The sequence below is a fragment of the Sinocyclocheilus anshuiensis genome, unplaced genomic scaffold (genome assembly GCF_001515605.1).
Source record: "Sinocyclocheilus anshuiensis isolate Anshui unplaced genomic scaffold, SAMN03320099.WGS_v1.1 scaffold718, whole genome shotgun sequence".
Classification (NCBI taxonomy): domain Eukaryota; kingdom Metazoa; phylum Chordata; class Actinopteri; order Cypriniformes; family Cyprinidae; genus Sinocyclocheilus; species Sinocyclocheilus anshuiensis.
Genome location: NW_015546102.1, coordinates 2,118,336 through 2,138,544, shown reverse-complemented (window position 1 = coordinate 2,138,544; position 20,209 = coordinate 2,118,336). Strand labels below are relative to the sequence as shown.

General features: G+C 37.0%; 1 protein-coding gene across 1 annotated transcript in view; it reads left to right on the top strand.

The window, feature by feature from the left end:
* The window catches only part of ntng1b (netrin g1b), an 84,136-nt gene that overhangs the window by 58,820 nt on the left and 5,107 nt on the right, over positions 1 to 20,209 (top strand). The window contains exons 3-5 of the mRNA XM_016502287.1: positions 12,273 to 12,445; positions 17,912 to 17,938; positions 18,165 to 18,209. Of these exons, the coding sequence (XP_016357773.1) occupies positions 12,273 to 12,445; positions 17,912 to 17,938; positions 18,165 to 18,209 (245 nt within the window). The remainder of the gene's footprint in view (positions 1 to 12,272; positions 12,446 to 17,911; positions 17,939 to 18,164; positions 18,210 to 20,209) is intronic.

The window sequence follows — 20,209 nt, the reverse complement described above, 5'->3', positions numbered from 1 at the left end:
GCTAAAAACACATCTCTTCCATCTTTATTTGACCCTCTAACTCTAGCAATCTCTATTCTAATTCTATTCTAAAAAAAAAAAAAAAAACTTGCCCCTTTAAGACTTGCACTCTATTCATTTACTAACTGCTTGTTTTCTTAAAAAACAACATTAGCTTCTCTATTATTTTTCTATTCTATCTATTCCTTTTCTTTTATTTATTATACAATTAACAATAACAAAAAAGGCCTCTAACACTAGCTTGCTCTATTCTTTTTGTATTCTATCGGTTTTCTTTTTATTTATTATATAATAAAAAATAAAAAAACTTGCTACGTGTACTACGTTAAGCTAACTGAGACTTGTTATAGCACTTGCATGTCATAGCTCTTTTGTTGATTTTGATTGCTTCCATTTTCCTCATTTGTAAGTCGCTTTGGATAAAAGTGTCTGCTAAATGACTAAATGTAAATGTAATATACTAATATATATATATATATATAGTATACCCAACTTTATCCAAAACCAATCACAAAGAGTACTTTCTTCATTTAAAAACTTGAGATGCATTGGGATGGGGGAAAACCGCCATAAAGTCTTGAGACATTTTTTTTTTAAAACGTGATAGACGTCCCTCTAGAAAATGTGATAAATATGCGTTCTGTGTGAACGGTTTGGTTTTGGTTTTGACGTAAACAACATCTCCACATTGATGTTCTTTTTTCCCTGCAATATTTCAACTTTAAAGATGATTTTCTCAATATTTAGATTTTTTTGCACCCTCAGATTCCAGATATTAAAATAGCTGTATCTCAGCCAAATATTGTCCTATCCTAACAAAGCATAAATCAATGGAAAGCTTATTTATTATTATATATTTATTCAGCTTACATATGTATAAATCTCAATTTCGAAAGATTGACACTTAAGACTGGTTTTGTGGTCCAGGGTCACATATATATGGTACACTCATGTAATATAGCAATATAGCTGCAAAATATACAGTATAGCAAATCTCCACTCCTTGATTTTTTATGTTGTTGCCAAATATCAGTAATAGTATCGTCCAACTCCTTTATAAAGTTGGATATATAAGTATTATTAGGGCTGTCAAAATAGCTGAAAAACTAAATTCGAATTTTTTTTAAAACTTGAACTTACATTAATTTTACATGGCTTTCTAAACATGCCGCTCTCTTGTGCGAGACGCGAGTGCAATGGTGATAGACGTCCCTCTAGAAAATGTGATAAATATGCGTTCTGTGTGAACGGTTTGGTTTTGGTTTTGACGTAAACAACATCTCCACATTGATGTTCTTTTATATTTTGAATATTTTGAATGAACAACGTAGCAGCGCCGCATTTAGTGGGTTCAACTGGATAGGCTAACAAAAGCATTAAATGCAATAACACTTACATCGTCATCGCATCTCGTGCGCCACTAATAAGGCTGCCTGATGCACACCTAAAATCCGAATGCAACGTTTTTGCATTTGAATGGGGATTTTTATTTTAAATTAGACGAATTTTCGAAATTCGAAATTTTTTTTGACAGCCCTAATAAGTATACTCATTTATGACAATATATACAATATAGCAAATGCTTGATTGCTTATACAGTTGCAAAATGTAAACTTTATCATTGCCCAAATATATTATACTAAAATTAGCGTGATACCGCAATCCCATAAAAGCGCCAATGGGAGTGGAAAGTTCTGCGGGTGATCTACTGACAATGCACAATAATCAGGGGCAACCTACTAACAACACAGCCGCAAAATGGGTTAATACATGCTTTTTGGGGCATTATGTAATGGCACAAAAACAGACTAGCACCTTGCCCAATGTGTATTGTGAAAAGTGCTACAGAAATAAATTTGACTTGACTTGACAAAACTGTCATACTTCTAGACTTTGAATATAGTGCATGAGTCGTATGAACACTTTCTGTGATATTTTGATTCCTTTTTAAAGTTTAAAAAACTGTCTCCTTTATTGTAAGTGCATATAGAAAAGAGCAACCAGCACAATCTTCAGAATTTACCTTCTGTTTTCCATAAAATAAGGTTTGGAATGACATGGGGGTCAATAAATGATGACAGAACTTTCATCTGTAGGTGAATTATACCTATATTGACTGCTGTTGAGTAGATCTTTAACAGCTAAATGAAAGCAGGCCATGCAAGGACTCATGATCTAAAAACTGCCTTCAAGATCCCTTTCCATAGCACTCTTAGGATTTTTAGGATTATCTCATATTCAATAAAATATATTTTTAGGCCATTGCAATTTTTTCATCCCAATTTAAATATGCATGATCTGAGGAGAGATTATTCAGATGAAACGGTCCAAAGGAAAAATCCCTAAAAAAAAAAAAGAAAGCTGCATCACTTTGGCTGTTTCAGTCCCAGCAGACTCTCACGTTGTAATTCTAAAATAAATGCTTCACAAGTCAAAGAGTGCCAACTTACAGCATCTCGCACAAAGATCTACCTAGTCATTCAACCCTTCTGTTATCCTCATTTTTTACTCATGTGATTTATGTTCTTGAACTCATACTGATGCAAAACCATAGTGGATATGAAAACATTTCAGAAATGTTTTTTTCAGAAACTATCAACAATCACAGAGTTTCACAATTTAATTCATAAACACTGAATTAGTTTTATATTGAATGTAATATTTCATTCAGAAGGTGTCAGTCGATGATAACATGCCCTCGTGAACTCTTCGGAGTGCAATTCAGAATGGCAATTCAGATTGTTAAACGGCAAATTGCTCTATTCGCTTGAGGCTTGGAAAGTCATAGACTGAGCTTTTGAGTACAGATGTTTGTCACAACTGACCATGTTCCCTGCCAATCATTTCTGATTCACATCTAAGATATTTAATTATGCCTAATGAGAAGCTTTGCTGCAGTCATCAATAATAAACGAGCAACTGGGAAAAAAAAATAACATCAATATAAACTCCCTTGAGGCACTGCAGTAAACTTGAATATCAACATTTTGCACTCTCAAAAATAACACTACATTATTCATTTATCCCAGCTGCTTTGGAGCCAACATTATGCACGTTTTCTTTTATAACAGAACTAACGTGAATATAAACACAGACGCATATGCTGATCAAATTAGATTGAAAAGCACAGTAATGTCAATCATTTCTATTATATTTATGCACCATTTAATTCCCCATTTTCCAGAAACCGTTCCGTCGCTATACTTATCAATAATCATAGCAGTTTATCACATACTTCCACATATGCTGTGTCCCCACTTCACTGTTTATCTAAGCAGCTTTGAAGATGAGGGAGAGGTTGTGTTTGATCAAAGCGGGGATGGGACAGAGTCCCTTATTAGCATAATATTCATGCAGATCAGAGTAAATGCTCCATAATAGGGCCTGTCGTTGAAACAAATTGCAGGCGTAGCTCTCAGCAATGCCAACCAGAGTGCCACAAATTCAAATCGGATTTGGCCGCAGTGGAATAATCGGAGTAGGGGAATTACGCTGTGATGAATTCCTAATATTTCCCCGGAAATCTGGAGAGCCCCTCCAGGGTCGACTACATTTTGAGGTGAGACACAAACAATTTGCCTGAGATGTATTACATTCCACCCAGACAAGTGAGGAAATTGGCCACTGCACAGAGTCAGTCAGTCCTAATAAGAATTCTCATTTCAACACCATCACAATGGCAAATTATTTGGCTATGACTTTTAGCGTCATTATTGAAGTTTCAATACACCCAAGGCACAGGGCATGTCAAAATACAATTGTGAGACTTGTGCATTGCTGCTTATAGTATCATGTAAAACTGAATAAAAGAATAACATAGGCTAGGCTCAAAGTATTTCACTAGAGCTGCTGTTATATTCCGGGTTGTAACTAGACATAGTAGCTGACCTCAGTCTTGTGTTCATGGTCATAATATAGTATTATGCTTACACTTTTTTTGAGGACAAAACCCTGTAAATTTAATTGAAATTTTATCATCCTGTCATATTTCCTGATAATTTACTCACCCCCATGTTATCCAAGATGTTCATGTCTTTCTTTCTTCAGTTGAAAAGAAATTCAGATTTTTGAGGAAAACATTCCAGTATTTTTCTCCATATAGTGGACTTCAACAGGGACCAGCAGGGTTGAAGGTCTAAATTGCAGTTTCAATGCAGCTTCAAAAGGCTCTACATGATCCCAGCTGAGGAAAATGGGTCTTATCTAGCGAAACCATCTGTCATTTTCTACAAAAAAAAATAAAATACAAGTTTGCATACTTTTTAACTACAAATGCTAGTCTTGCACTAGCCCTGCAATGTGTGTCCAGGACTTCACGCATTACGTAATCACATTGGAAAGGTCAGGTTTTTTCCTAGTGGAAGAAGTCTTTTAGGTTTCAAAAGATTTAAACACCCAGGATACGCACACGAACGGACCATTTTAAACAATAAACTTACACAAAGATATACAGAGTTCTGGCATGAAAGTCTAGATGGTGCAGTCCGATAGGTCTAACTCAATCTGACCTAACGACATCATTATCACATGGCACAGCTGATTGGTTCTCTCCTGTATTGGTAGACAATGAGCTCACTGCTCAACATTCAAATATATGAGTAGTGCTTGCTGTAGCAGTTTGCTGCGTGCTTCAGAAACCCTCCACCTTCCCCATCTCCACCTGTATAGATCTGCTACGAGGTGATTCATGTATGCTATATAGGGTTATTTCATGTATGTTATATTTGTAGCAGCAGTATTTCTTACATGCTCACAGCAGCATGTTGTGGATGTATTGGCAATAGCAAGTCTAGGTACATGCTCTGCCGCAGCAGCAGCGTAGCGTATCTATTCCACGAAGACCAAATACATTAACATTGTCGTGTACTTTACCATGCCAATCCCTCCGAGAGTTGTCATGACAGAAATATAAATGTGTCATTCGACATACAACTTTTGAATGGTCCTCCTTCTCCATACTTGTAAACACTGGGTCGGCACTTCCGCCTAAGTCACGCATGACCTTTCCAAGTCCATGGATGCAGAGCTAGTGCAAGACGAGCATTTGTGGTTAAAAGTCCCTGTTCAAGTCCACCATATGGAGAAAAATTCTGGAATGTTTTCCTCGAAAACCCTCATTTCTTTTCAACTGAAGAAAGAAAGACATGAACATCTTGGATGACATGGGGGTGAGTAAATTATCAAGACATAATTTAGTATTGAACTTATGCTTTAAGTCAGTTTTACTCTGAGTAAAATGACATTGTGCATATTTATAAATTTGCTAATTTAGTTGCTATAGCACAAAAGATTGAAAGATAATTTTACCCCCACTGGTGGGGTAAGATAACCTACCTACCTGGGCCAAGAAGAATTTTTACAGAATGTATAAATGACTATATGAAGAGTTTGTTTGCAAAAAATCATGTTTTTCATGATGTTATCATGTTTTTATTGTGTTTTATTGTGTTATTAGCTGTATTTTTTTGTTGTTGTTGTTATTTTTACTTAATAAAAATAACCCAACTGCATTTTGATTGTATAGTGAGTTATAATTATAATTAATTAAAATTATAATTAGTATGATTAATTCAAAACAAGTCTTCCTGTTTATGTACTCCACGTCTCCTCATTCCTCGCGCCGCGCTCCCAAACCAAAACAGAATCAGTAAGCGGCGCCCCTTCTCCCGTGTTTTGGTTTCGTTTTCATTTCTTTTCAACTGAAGAAAGAAAGACATGAACATCTTGGATGACATGGGGGTGAGTAAATTATCAAGACATAATTTAGTATTGAACTTATGCTTTAAGTCAGTTTTACTCTGAGTAAAATGACATTGTGCATATTTATAAATTTGCTAATTTAGTTGCTATAGCACAAAAGATTGAAAGATAATTTTACCCCCACTGGTGGGGTAAGATAACCTACCTACCTGGGCCAAGAAGAATTTTTACAGAATGTATAAATGACTATATGAAGAGTTTGTTTGCAAAAAATCATGTTTTTCATGATGTTATCATGTTTTTATTGTGTTTTATTGTGTTATTAGCTGTATTTTTTTGTTGTTGTTGTTATTTTTACTTAATAAAAATAACCCAACTGCATTTTGATTGTATAGTGAGTTATAATTATAATTAATTAAAATTATAATTAGTATGATTAATTCAAAACAAGTCTTCCTGTTTATGTACTCCACGTCTCCTCATTCCTCGCGCCGCGCTCCCAAACCAAAACAGAATCAGTAAGCGGCGCCCCTTCTCCCGTGTTTTGGTTTCGTTTTGAACAATCTTTTGTTTTCCCATTCCCATTTTTTCCCCCGCGACCATGGAAGACGCCGCTCAGTCAAGTCTGCCGGCCGTTCATCAGTCAAGCCCGCCGGCCGCCACGACGTCAAGCCCGCTGGCTGCCCTATTCACCCGTAACCAAAAGAGGTGGATAAGGAGAAAAGAATGGCTCACGGCCCTCTTCCTTGCCCGAGAGTGCCCCCCAGAGCTCGCTCCAGTGTCGGCTCCAGCCCCAGAGCTCGCTCCAGTGTCGGCTCCAGCCCCAGAGCTCGCTCCAGTATCAGCTCTATCCCCTGACCAGAGTCGAGAGATTTAGCCCAGAGAGGGTCCCAGTCCCCAAGTTTGTCCAGAGAAGGCTCCAGTCCCCGAGTTTAGCCCAGAGAGGGCTCCAGTCCCCGAGTCTAGCCCAGAGAGGGCCCCAGTCCCCTAGTTTAGCCCAGTGAGGGACCCTGTCCCAGAGTTTAGCCCAGTGAGGGCTCCTGTCCCCGAGTTTAGCCCAGAGAGGGCCCCAGTCCTCGAGTTTGGCCCAGAGAGGGTTCCAATCCCTGAGTTTAACCCAAGGAGGGCTCCAGTCCCCTTGTCCAGCCCAAAGAGGGCTCCAGTCCCCACGTCAAGTCCAGGGAGGGCCACAGTTCCCGAGTTAGGCCTACGGAGGGCCTCTAAAGTCTATATTCTCCCCAAGGATTTTTTGCGGGGGGGTAGCAGGGGTCCATCTGTGAAGGCCGGGCCGAGTGCTGCCTGCTCCGCCATGGCCTCCTAGTCTGCCTGCTCCGCCATTGGCCTCCTAGTCTGCCTGCTCCGCCATGGCCTCCTAGTCTGCCTGCTCCGCAATGGCACCCTGGACTGCCTGATCCACCCTGGAGGTATTCCCCAGTATTGTCCCAGTCCTGCACCAGCCTCCAGGGCACCCACCCCTCCTCCCTGGTGGAATTGTTACAGCACGGGACGTGCCTTCCGGGAGGGGGGAGTTATGTCAGGGTTATGGACCTGTTCTGTGTTTCCGTATGCCCTTATTTGGTCCTTCCTGTTCCCATTATGTTCCCCGATTAGTTCATCATTTGTTTCAAGCTGTCTTTTGATAATTATCTTAATTTGCTCCAGTATTTAAAGTGTAGTCTGCCCTGTTTTCCTTCGTCCGGTATTGTATATGTCAACCTCTCCTGCTACGTGTGTTTTCCTGGTTCCCTTGTGTTGCAAAATTAGTCTTCTTGTTGATGTACTCCGCGTCTCCTCATTTCTCACTCCGCGCTCCCTCACAGTAGCGAACGTGACACTTACACCAAGGGACTATTTTTTTTTATATATATATATATATATCAGTGGTGTGAAAAAGTGTTGGCCCCCTTCCTGATTTCTTATTTTTTTGCATGTTTGTCACACTTTAATGTTTAAGATCATCAAACAAATTTAAATATTAGTAAACGATCACACAAGTGAACACAAAGCAGCAACAACTGCAATCAAGCGTTTGTGATAACTTGCAATGAGTCTGTTACAGCGCTGTGGAGGAATTTTGGTCCACTCATCTATGTAGAATTGTTGTAATTCAGCCACATTGGAGGGTTTTTGAGCATGAACCGCCTTTTTAAGGTCATGTCACAGCATCTCAATAGGATTCAGGTCAGGACTTTGACTAGGCCACTCCAAAGTCTTCATTTTGTTTTTCTTCAGCCATTCAGAGGTGGACTTGCTGGTGTGTTTTGGATCATTGTCCTGCTGCAGAACCCAAGTTCGCTTCAGCTTGAGGTCACGAACAGATGGCCGGACATTCTCCTTCAGGATTTTTTGGTAAACAGCAGAATTCATGGTTCCATTTATCACAGCAAGTCTTCCAGGTCCTGAAGCAGCAAAACAGCCCCAGACCATCACACTACCACCACCATATTTTACTGTTGGTATGATGTTCTTTTTCTGAAATGCAGTGTTACTTTTACGCCAGACGTAATGGGACACACACCTTCCAAAAAGTTCAACTTTTGTCTCTTCAGTCCACAGAGTATTTTCCCAAAAGTCTTGGGGATCATCAAGATGTTTTCTGGCAAAACTGAGACGAGCCTTTATGTTCTTTTTGCTCAGCAGCGGTTTTCGTCTTGGAACTCTGCCATGCAGATCATTTTTGCCCAGTCTCTTTCTTATGGTGGAGTCATGAACACTGACCTTAACTGAGGCAAGTGAGGCCTGCAGTTCTTTGGATGTTGTTGTGGGGTCTTTTGTGACCTCTTGGATGAGTCATCGCTGTGCTCTTGGGGTAATTTTGGTCGGCCGGCCACTCCTGGGAAGGTTCTCCACTGTTCCATGTTTTTGCCATTTGTGAATAATGGCTCTCACTGTGGTTCGCTGGAGTCCCAAAGCTTTAGAAATGGCTTTATAACCTTTTCCAGACTGATAGATCTCAATTACATTCTTTCTCATTTGTACACATATGCAGTGAAGGAATATTACTGTGATTACTGTAATATATGTATATCATTCAGTTTTAGTCAATTTTCAGTCCTCGTTTAAATTGCATGACAAATGTCTCATTAAATTATCGATATTCTGAATTCAGAATATGTAATATATTTAATTCAAATAAATTAAAATATGAACTCTTAAAACTTAAAACGAAAATGTTTCAAAATTCTAAACAATAAAGTTTGATGAATGGCATTAATAAACTTCATTTAATTAATAAACAAAAAAAGTCAAGCATTTTTCAACTAATGTAGTTATGTAGTTAATTATACTTTTCCCAGAAATTATTTTAATTTATTTGGTGCAGGCAGTTAAATTGCACACTTTTGCAGGTAAAAAGCGTCTGAGCACTGGCTGCCATTTAAAGTTAGCTATGTATTTTGACAAAGTCATTTTTTGCGAACAAAATATAAATTAGTATTTTATAATAGATGTTTTACCATGACAGTTTTACGTCACAGCTCACAATACACATTAGGGAAGGGTCATGTTATCTTCCAATGAGGTGACCAGCTTCATGTAAAATAAAACAGCTTTTATTATAATATATATTTATCATTTTTAAAGAAGTACTAATAATTTCTTCTTTGGGCCAAACTTTTTAAAGAGGTAAAGAATTCCACCTTTAACTTACATATTATGATCTCATATTTGAACAATTAGCTTTGCCAGATAAGACTTCACATTACAGCCTTCATAGCCTTGGCCATTTGCAATGCCAACAATATAAAATATATAACAATATAAAATAAGGTTTACAATTGATAGTAAACAGCAGGACTGTGATGAGCCTGTGATACACATCAGCTTGAAAATAATTCTTTCATTTAGTCTCATTTGCAGAGGCCATTGAGTAATAACAATACAAGATAACATGCATTCTATTCAGCAGTAAAATTATGGTGTTCAAGCACAATAACAATAATGGAGAAATTGCCACACAGTAGTTTTTGTTATTTGTTTTCCCACACTGGAATTATTTTTATGAGACATAGAACATAATAAAAAGGAAAGCACAAACATAAAACTATAAACTATTAGATCAAGTGGAGCTTACATAGTCAAATTTCCTATATCACATCCTGATTGGGACTATTAACAGAGTTTTACAATAATTTAAATATGTAATTTCATTAAATATAGCAATTGCAAAGGATGTATTTTTAATTGTGGGTGGTCTCACAAATACTGTGCATTGAGGTAAAGGGAACTCAACCATAGAGAAAACAGAAAATGGGAGAGGCTTCTGAAGGAAAACACATTCCAGGAGAAACCAAGGTCAGGATGAAACATAACAAGAGGAACTGACATGAAAGTCTGCTTTCTACTTCCTCTGAAGACAGACAATATATTTCAGACGTTGCTATGTTTAATAGTAATGGGGCATGGGAGTATAGACGCCTCTGTGTGAGGGCTAACGTTTAGACTGCGTTGCATCATAAGATTTCATAACGTAAGCCACACACGTCTTCTGTTAAAACGTTAAAAAAGCAGGGTATATTATTCTTATTCAAAACCATTTCTCATATTTATTCGAATAGTGAAAAGAAGCCCCTTTGTGGCCAAAATTCATGAATATGTGTTATGAACTACACCTCACAGACAATGGCGCTTAGTATAACGCCCTGAGCCATATCTTTAGAGAGCGAGCGTGCAAAGCAAAACACTTACGTCCTCGATTCATAACAGGAGGGAGGAGAGTGGAGTTAAATGAGTCACCGAGTGGTGCCACTCTTAGATAATGGCCAAAGCCCACTGTGGGAGAGCGAGGAGAAAAAAGGCCAATAAAGAATTATTAAATGGATTTTCATCTTTCTGCCAGCACAAACGCTTGCCGTGCAAGGCGTTCTCCCAGCGGCACCCACCGAATGATATTCAACGGTCCCTCCAATTTCAATATGACAATGCCAACGGCAAAAGCATCACGTCCCTCGCTGCTCCTCTGCAGATACACTGAACTTGGTGACATCGGCTTGATGATCCAGTTTCGGCTGGTTTTTAATTAACCCGAGGGTCAGATCTCAAAGCACACCGCTTTAGGGAATTTTACTATCTGGATGAAGGACGGTTAGATACATCCACAGATTAGAGATATGGAGGAGATTTAATTGACTACCCTTTATGATACTCCAGAGAGGTGATGAATACGTGCACTTCCGTAATGCTGAAATTGGAAAGTAGCCTATTTGTATTAATGCCAAAGCATACACTGCATAATAATACCGAATGCTCTATTGAAAAAATCGTCGAACTGAATGATGATATTGAATGGGTCCATCAAAGTAAATGCCGACGAAAGCACTTACTGTAGCTCAATTTGACGTTAAATAGACCATCATGAAAGCTGAAATTAGAGGTTTTGTTCCACTGTTTTCCCGCAGTTATTAATCATTTATGCGCAATGTGACGAAAAGTAGAAAGTCAATTGGAATGGATGTATTTCTGTAACACGTCTGTCTCGGGTTCACAGCAGGAGGCAGCCACATATCCTCACCGCCGCGGTTCTCCAAAGAGCAAAAGTCCTCCCTCGAACGCGTTGCAGAAAAACAAATACTGCCTTGATATCATACCGAACACAAACCCTCCAGAGAGGTGTAGCATATCCTGAATGCTCAATGATCTCATTAACCGCTGCCCATCTCACAGGGAGGCGAAGGTCAGAAGTACACAACACGGTTGTAACCTTTTGTCTCCTGGCAAAATCAATGACTGCAAATTATATTTAGAGTAGATATGGAAAGTGAGACCACTCATCTCGAGTGACAGCTAAGATAATCATCCGCAATCGCCCAAGTGTCTCTGAAGCTCTTGCCGCTTTAACTAGGAAATTAGGATGAATAACTACACATGCACTAAAAAAAGAAACAAATTTCACTCAGAAATTGCTAGTAAATTTTACAAACAATGAGTTAAACATGAAATTCAGGAACAGTATCGCCGTGTAAAATGTACTCCAGTAATCTTTGTTTTAGTTACAGCTTTGAAAAGTCACTGCATGCATCTTCCAGTAAAATAAAATTAATGGAAAGCATCCTTGTTTTGACAGACTTCACAACTCGTGATTTCCTCTTAAATTTAATGCTCTCTAAACACTCTGAAACAACAGTGACTCTGTCAAAATCTCTTTCCCAGCAGACATCAGAGGAACTTTGAAGAGGTGCTGTTAGTGTCGATAGACTTTCCACTTCTTTTATTCTTTCCCCTTTTTCAATGTTAAAGCCCAACCACTGAGAGGCTTTCATTCTGCTTTTGTCTCACAGATGTGACCCACGCTTCTATTCAGTATCTCCGCAGGGGCACACTCAAATGAGCTCTGTTTTTAATGGCATAATGAAGCTCTCTTCCGCAGCATCATGGGAGGCCAACGTTAAAGGTTGGAGTTTGTATTGGATATGCCACAAAGAGGCTCCGAATGCATCGCAAAAGAAATTAATATTACGTTTCGGATAAGACGTCAAACATTGCGGCTGGTTCTTTGTTCGTGCCACCAACATAGCAACGGTAGCCTGGGCTGACATTTCCCGTTTGTTATGATGTTTTTTTCTTCATCCTGCTAGGTGCAAGTGCAATCTGCATGCCAACAGCTGTGTTTTTGACAAAGGGAAGCTGGGGTGCGAGTGCGAGCACAACACTACGGGGCCGGATTGCGCACGCTGCAAGAGACACTACCAGGGCCGAGCCTGGAGCATGGGCTCCTATCTGCCCATCCCCAAGGGTACTGCCAATATCTGTGAGTACATCCTGCCATCTCCTTCCCGACATGACTCATGGGAAAGCATAGTGCTCCATCAAGCACCGAAACGTGACCTTTTCAGTCGTGTTCCAAATGACATTTTACTTTGAGAGCAACAAAAAAAAGGACTGACAATAAGCCTGTAGGCAGCACATATTACAGAAACTCAGGTTTTCCTACAGCTCCAAAAAATGTATAACTAGTGGCAAATGGCAGGCTTCTGAAATCAGTGTTATTTTAGTATTACTGATATACTATTATATGTTTTGTGAATATTTTGAATTAGAGTTTTACTTTGATATTTTGTGTTTAAGTTTTTAGTAATTTTGTTCTTTTTAGTAGTTATATATTTAGTTTTAGTTGTTTTAGTACTTCAAGAAATGTTGCCTTGATAAGCTAAAATAGGTTTAATAATTTTCTTTAAAAGGTGGGTTTTACTTTTACTTAGTTCTCAGTTTTACTTTTAGTTAACTACACTGAAAAAAATGTTTCATTCATCCAATTAAAAAAAATTTGGTAATGATTCACATATATTTTTTAACTTGAGCCAATGAAAAATAAATAACTTGCCCTGAAAACATTTTTTTCAGTGTATAATAATCCTGCTTGAAATTAGGAGGTAGCCTACAAATATAAACAAACATTTAATTAAGTAAACATGCACATTAAAGACATGTTCAAACATTAATGCATCATTCTCTGAAACTTACAGTTCAATTAAATGGTGTTTTTTTTTAATTTCAGTTAATCAGAGAATCCTAAACAAATCACTGTTTCCACAAAAATATTAAGCAGCACAACTGTTTTTTACATTGTTAATAATAGATAGCTTTATTAAAAACCCAATACCAGGACACATCTGTGCCCAACAGAGGAAACCAAGGACCACCTATATCAAAAGCAATATTAGCACCTGTTTTGGCAAGAAATCCACAATGCAACAGGCTTGCATATGAAATCAAAATAACATTATTGCCCCTGCAGGTTTGGTGAAATCAATAGTACTCGATTGTTGCATCGTTTCCCTTCTCGCAGATGAGCACGATCGCAGTGACATGCCACTTCTCCTACGCTGCTCGTATTACATGTGAGGTTATGAAACATATGGCTCTCACATAAAGATAAATTTGCTGAAAGTGCAGAATTTAATCGAGCTGTAATAGCTTTCATCTGTCATCAAGTCTTCTGCTGTGATCACAAGGGCAATTTATCTCTATGTTAAGATTCATGGTATGCAGGACACTGCTCATGCAGATATATGGCTGCATGTGACCTCCCATCTAATAATTCAGCAGGAAATGAAATCCATGTCTTTGTCTGTTGGGATGGGCTTAGAAAGTCAGGAGAGAACATTTTGAGAGAGAGCGAAAGTGTCCTGCTGTGCCTTTACACCAGCACCGTACTGCCAGACACAGTAGAGGAGATTTCTCTATGTATAAAACAAGGCTGGAAAGGGACAAGTTTTTGGTTACACTGGGTTTGAGTTAACTAATGGGTTACTGTTAATTTTTTGCCGCAACAAAATGCTAATCATCGTGGTGGAGGATTGAGAATGTGTCCAATTTATTTCCTGAGTTTAAATTGGATTTTTTACATTGCATTTAAAATTTATGAAGGGGACTAATATATATATATATATATATATACAGTATATTCAGAGAAATTTCTCTGTATTTTTATAAGTGATGGTGTCAAGTTCTCAACCCAAGGCAGGGGGCTCATTGCCCTAATAAATCTAATGAAGTCAGTAACTGTAGCTCAGAGACAGCGAGAGGCTCGGCACTGTCCAGATGGTGAGAGGAGAACTCTCTGGCCCCCTCACTGCAGGTCCACTCAAAACTTAGTCACTGCCATCAAGCACAAGCCATATACTTATGCAGTCCCAAGCAAAGGACATTTTACCAGATGCTGCATCGCAAGGAGGAATGCGGCAGCGACATTTCAGTTTATGAATGTTCTTTTCTGCACTCTCAACACTGCAGTGATGCATGCGTGATCTTTTATGGCAATATTAGATTCAGTGCACCTAAAGTGCTTTTGTGTGAGTGTGTAGGCGGTTGTGTATGAGTATACATGCATTTGAAAGCCTTTAATACTGTTAATTTTTTGCCGCAACAAAATGCTAATCATCGTGGTGGAGGATTGAGAATGTGTCCAATTTATTTCCTGAGTTTAAATTGGATTTTTTACATTGCATTTAAAATTTATGAAGGGGACTAATATATATATATATATATATATACAGTATATTCAGAGAAATTTCTCTGTATTTTTATAAGTGATGGTGAGTAACTAGTTACATGTAACGGAATTACATAATTTAATTACAAAATAAATGTAACTGTAAAATGTGTAATTAAATTAGTTACTTATGAAAATGCTAGTGATTACAAAGGGGATTAGATCTGAATATTTTCACACACACACACACAAACAAACAAACATACACACAGATTTATTTGATTTCATTCCCAAATTGCATTGACTTCTGTAAAATATGAGACACCAATGTTTCAGGAGTTTAGGACACAAAATAGGACACTTGCTTATTCGATAACTGTTTTATTTCATATTTGGGTTTATGTATATGCTTTATTTTTTAAGTTGAAATGTTTTTTCTAACACAACTCTTTTTGTTAGATGCCAGTGTTTCCTGTCATAGCTATGCAAAGAATTGATTTCAAAAGCAGTATCATAACTACTAAGCTATATCTTATGATTTTCAATCTATATTTAACCTCAGAACTGTCTCAAAGTAAGAAGAGGTGCTAAAGACTGATTTTGTGGTGACTGTGCTTTAAAATTATATTTTTTATAATCTTAATTCAAGTGTCTGAGAGTAATCAGTGTTGAGTCCATAAGGTTAACCCTGCCTGGTTTAAATGTTTTAAAATGATTAACAGTTGAAAACATTCATTAGAAATTTAGAAAGGTAATCAAAAAGTAATCCAATTTAATTAGTTACATTACTTTAATAAGTAATTAAAATAGTTACACTACTAATTACATTTTAAATAGGGTAACTTGTAATCTGTAACCTATTACATTTCCAAAGTAACCTTCCCAACACTGATTTTTGTGATCATATACATAACTTGTATGTTATTTTCATTAACATTAATAACAATTACAATTAATGTTATTATTGTTAATGAAAATAACATACAGATATGTTATGTGTATGATCCTGTTTATGGGTAATTTCACAAAAAATGTAAATATATAATAATAATTCTATCATATATAGATATTAAATATATATTCTTATTTGTATATACATATTTGTACATATTTATGTATATATACACAAATTTATAACTATATATTCAGATTTATATTTATATATCCAGACTTACATATTCAGATTTATTTCTGTATATTCATGATTTACATTTATATATTCTAACTTGTGACTATATACTGTATATATTATTTCCTGTTTGGTCGTTTATAATATATATGGTGGATAGTATATGCTTTATTTACCTTCCAGTGGGACTTACTTTTCCGTGAGGACATAAGCAATAAAAAAAAAAAACAATCAAACAAGGTTCTGGACAGTCTCTATAACTTTCTGATTATAATGAGCAGTTGCGGATTCCACATCACAAGCAATGACAGAACTGAATAGTTTCAAGATAAATTCAAACCACATGAAACTTAAGAAGTTCTCTTTTTCATTAGTCAAGAACAACACAATGTTTTGTGACTACATTAAGTTTCTCTGTATTGCAGTTCTGTACTTTTCTCTTCCTGTCATTCCAATTCAAATTCCAATTCAACATCCAGCGGGATGTGACAAATTCAGTTGAAATTCCAGCTCATGAACTGAAAAGAAGCCGATTTCATTTCATGAAATTCATGAATTTATGCTCTGTGTACTACAGTATATAGTTTTGTGGAATTGATCGTATTCGTTTATGCACAAATGTCACATTAGCATTGCATACAGATGCATTCTTCATATAAACAGCAAAAATGCATGAAATACTTATAATGTGTATGTGGCAGCCTTAACCAGGCAGAACCTTAAGATCTTGATCTTATGTTTGCAGAGGAGGATTTTCAATTCTGTGCGCTTTTTGTGTCCCATGTGGGAAGAACAGGTGCTTGAGAAGCGAAGAATTATGTGTGTTCGGTACTTTTGTGATAAATAAGATGTGTTTTGGTTTAATCAATGCACACTGAGCTCATCCACCAGCTGTCCACTTCTGCCTGTTTTCCAGACTTGTCATTCATAGCTCAGGTGAGCAGAATTCCCAATTAGCTTTGAGTCGCTAACGCTGTAATGAGGTCTATGATGTGCCGTGAGAGCTCAACGCGAGAATTCAACCACGTCTAACTCTTTTGGGACTAAACATAATGTGGCGATAAAATATCTGTTAGTCGCTGTTGCTAGGTTAAGCATTGTACTAAAAAACCTGCGGAAACTATAATACAAAAGATCACAGAGTGTAAAGCACCTCAGTGGTCTGTGGTTCTGAAGGAATTGCATGCTGAGATATTCAGTGCCGTTATTCTTTGAACAGTGTCCTATAGACTGACTGGAGAGCAGCACGTAGGTGCAATGGTTTGAAATGTCAGGCCTGTCACAATAATAATATAAAAAAAGAATCTGATGGATAGAAAAGTTCAATCATTTATTAAAATGTGTGCTACCTAACAGCACTGCTGATTAATGAATATTAAATAACATAAAACACTCTGGCAGGCCGCATGTACTCTAGCAGTTAAAAGAAAGAGCTACACAATTAATTTTGTAGACAAATGCAAACTGTGCCCATGCATTTATTCACAAAATTAACATTTGTATTTATTCTAAATGTTGGAGTGGGTAGTAGAAAAAAAACAGTCAACGAGTAAGCCTAAATACACACCTGGAAATTCCTTCAATATGGTTTAAAAAAATCCCACATACTGCCATTTGTGTTGTTTCATAATGTGATGAAACGTTCATTATAGTTTACATTTAGTCTAAATGTAATGTTTTGCCATGTATACCATAATTTACGACTGTCCTTGAGTTTCAGCCCTGTTTAATTAAAAATATATATGTTTTATGTTCTTTAGAAATAAAACAGGTGCTGGAAAAATATAACTTTTTTTTTTGTATAAATTCATACATACATATAAATAGGAACTACTGGCCCAAAAGGTCAAGAAAGAAAAAAAAAACACTCATTGTTGATCCCTGCCAATGCAAATGTGCTTTTTGAAACAAACAACAGTTTAAGACAGTTTTGTAATTGCCAGTGATGATACGGTGGCACACAGAACTGCTCATTACAATCAGAGAGTGGCCAGAATCATATGAGCTGGTTTGATTATGTTTTTTCCTCCATATCTGATGTCCTCACTGAAAACATGAAGCTGTGAAGCAAGGTTATCACATATTTATCTGACTTTTTAAAAAGCTTCTGTAAATGTAGTTTAATTCATGCTAGTTCTTTCTTTCCCCCCCAGGTATCCTGAATAATCTTGGCACCTCTGGTGAGTTTTTCACTCATGGTATAATGAACATCATTTGTATTGTATTTATATAGATAAGAATATTTAATATGTAAAACAGAATTCTTTCAAATATTTAAACATACTAATTCAAGGCCTGGTGATAAAAGTGACTGAAACCCAGTAGATTAACACTGGATTAATGAATAATACTGAACAAAAGCCAAGAAATATTTTGATTAATATTAATATTTTTCATTTCATCAAGTTCGACCAAATGCTTCTTCTCTTGGAGCAGCAAACCGAAATCAAGGTAAGACTTTCAGAAATCATCTCATTAATGCCTGTAAAACATCCAACCACAGACATTTTTTTTTTCAGCTTGAGGATCCAAACCCTCATACTAACAAAGCGCCTTTGTTTGTGTCTACTTTGATCTCCTCTACGATTTCAGTCGAGCCTCAAATCTCAAAAGACTCTCCAAGAAACAGTTTTGAGTGACTCATTGTCTGCGGTTAGTTTGTTGTTAGGGTGTTGATGACAACGATATGTTTAGAATTAGAAAACAATAACATGAAAAAAATGTTAACGTTGTCATATTCAAAAACCCATCATGGCTATGAACTGAGATTTGATGGTTTCTAATGCTAGTCAGAGGCTGCTAAAATTTATTTTGTCACTAGTATATATGTAGATGGTCTCAAAGCTTAGGTGTGATCTAAAAGACATTTTGATTTCATGGGGTTTTTAAGAAAAGAGGATTGGAAAAAAAACTGAAGGCTTCTCATTTTCAGCTCTCCTGCTGATTGTGAGTGACAGAGAGTGGTCTCTTTTCTGTCAGGACCAGAAGCAGAACAAAACAGAGGATTGTGAGATTGTGAGAATCTGTCTGGTTGTTCAACACCTTACATCTTCTAGATCCAAACCTTCGTTTAGTAAGCAGCCAGCGGACAGTAGTGTTTAACGATGACCTCCCGGATATCAGGCTCTTCTAATAACCTCTCAAATGTAATTAGTTTCAAGTATCTGTTTTCTTGTGCCTGGCCTCTTCATGGAAAAGAAGAGCGAATGTGAGGAAAAAAGATGAGACGGCGGTAGGTTTATGTACACAGATTTCAAAGACTTGATTGAGAATAATATCTCAAGCAGACGAATACAGTGGAGAAACCATCACTCAGACCATAAAAAAAGAGATACACAGGGTAGAAAAGAGTGCTGGAAAAGATGTGCACTGGACACTGACATTTGTTAATGAGTTAGAGAGTAGTAAATGCTGATAATCAATAGAAAAAATACAGTGTATAATATATGGGAACTTACAGTAAAATAGCTTGTAGATGATGAGCAGAAAGCATCATATTCTGTTATCTTTATTTTATTCTAAAATAGTGGTTTTCAAATGGTGGGTAACAGCCTGAAAATGTCTTACGGGTCTGTTCTGTTCTGCAAGGGGGGAAAAGAACAATGCTAAATAAAATTCAACTAACTGTATACATGTGCCTTGTTCAGAGAGCTAGATAAATAGATTTATACAGTACATACTATTTTGTCAAAAATAAAACAAAAACTACAATCAATAATAATTTACAGTATGGAAAGTGGATAGTTACGTTGAGATTAAAGATTACATTTAACAGTGAAAATAAAAACGTTTTTGTTTACTTTTGAACAATGAACAATTTTGGTACTGCATTGGTGACTTAATGTCCAAATTTTAAAAACAACTGGGTCTTGAAACCAAACCGGTTGAGAATCACTGATCTACTGTAGGCATATATATAATACAATGCAGGACCAATGAGTTGTACTACAGTAACACTTAAGCTACTTAAAACTATTAACTAAAATGGAAACTGGATTAAGTAATAGCAAATTTAAGGCAGGGATAGTTCCATATTAGGTCATCAGTAATTACTGAATTAAACTAATTTACAAACTAGCAAATATCTATGATAAATTTTTAAATATTACCAATTATTCAACAGTTATACAACAAGAGTGCAATATTCTAGTGATATCAGAACGTCTCGGTTACGTATGGTAACCTCTCAGTAGAGTAGTCAGGAGCAGAACGATGTGATCGCTCGGCTCCGAAGCGAAAAGCTGAATATGCGCTGCATCTGCTGCCTACTTATACTCACGCTGTGATCAGCGGCAGCTGGATGCAATAATCGCATGCCAATGTGCATTGGCTCGTTTAGTTTACACTCGAAGTAGATTGGTCTCTCTAAGCGAGATCCCAATTCGTCAGTCATCCGACGTGACGTCGAGAGTGACCGACTGAAAGGGAACTCAGAACTGTTTCACCATTTG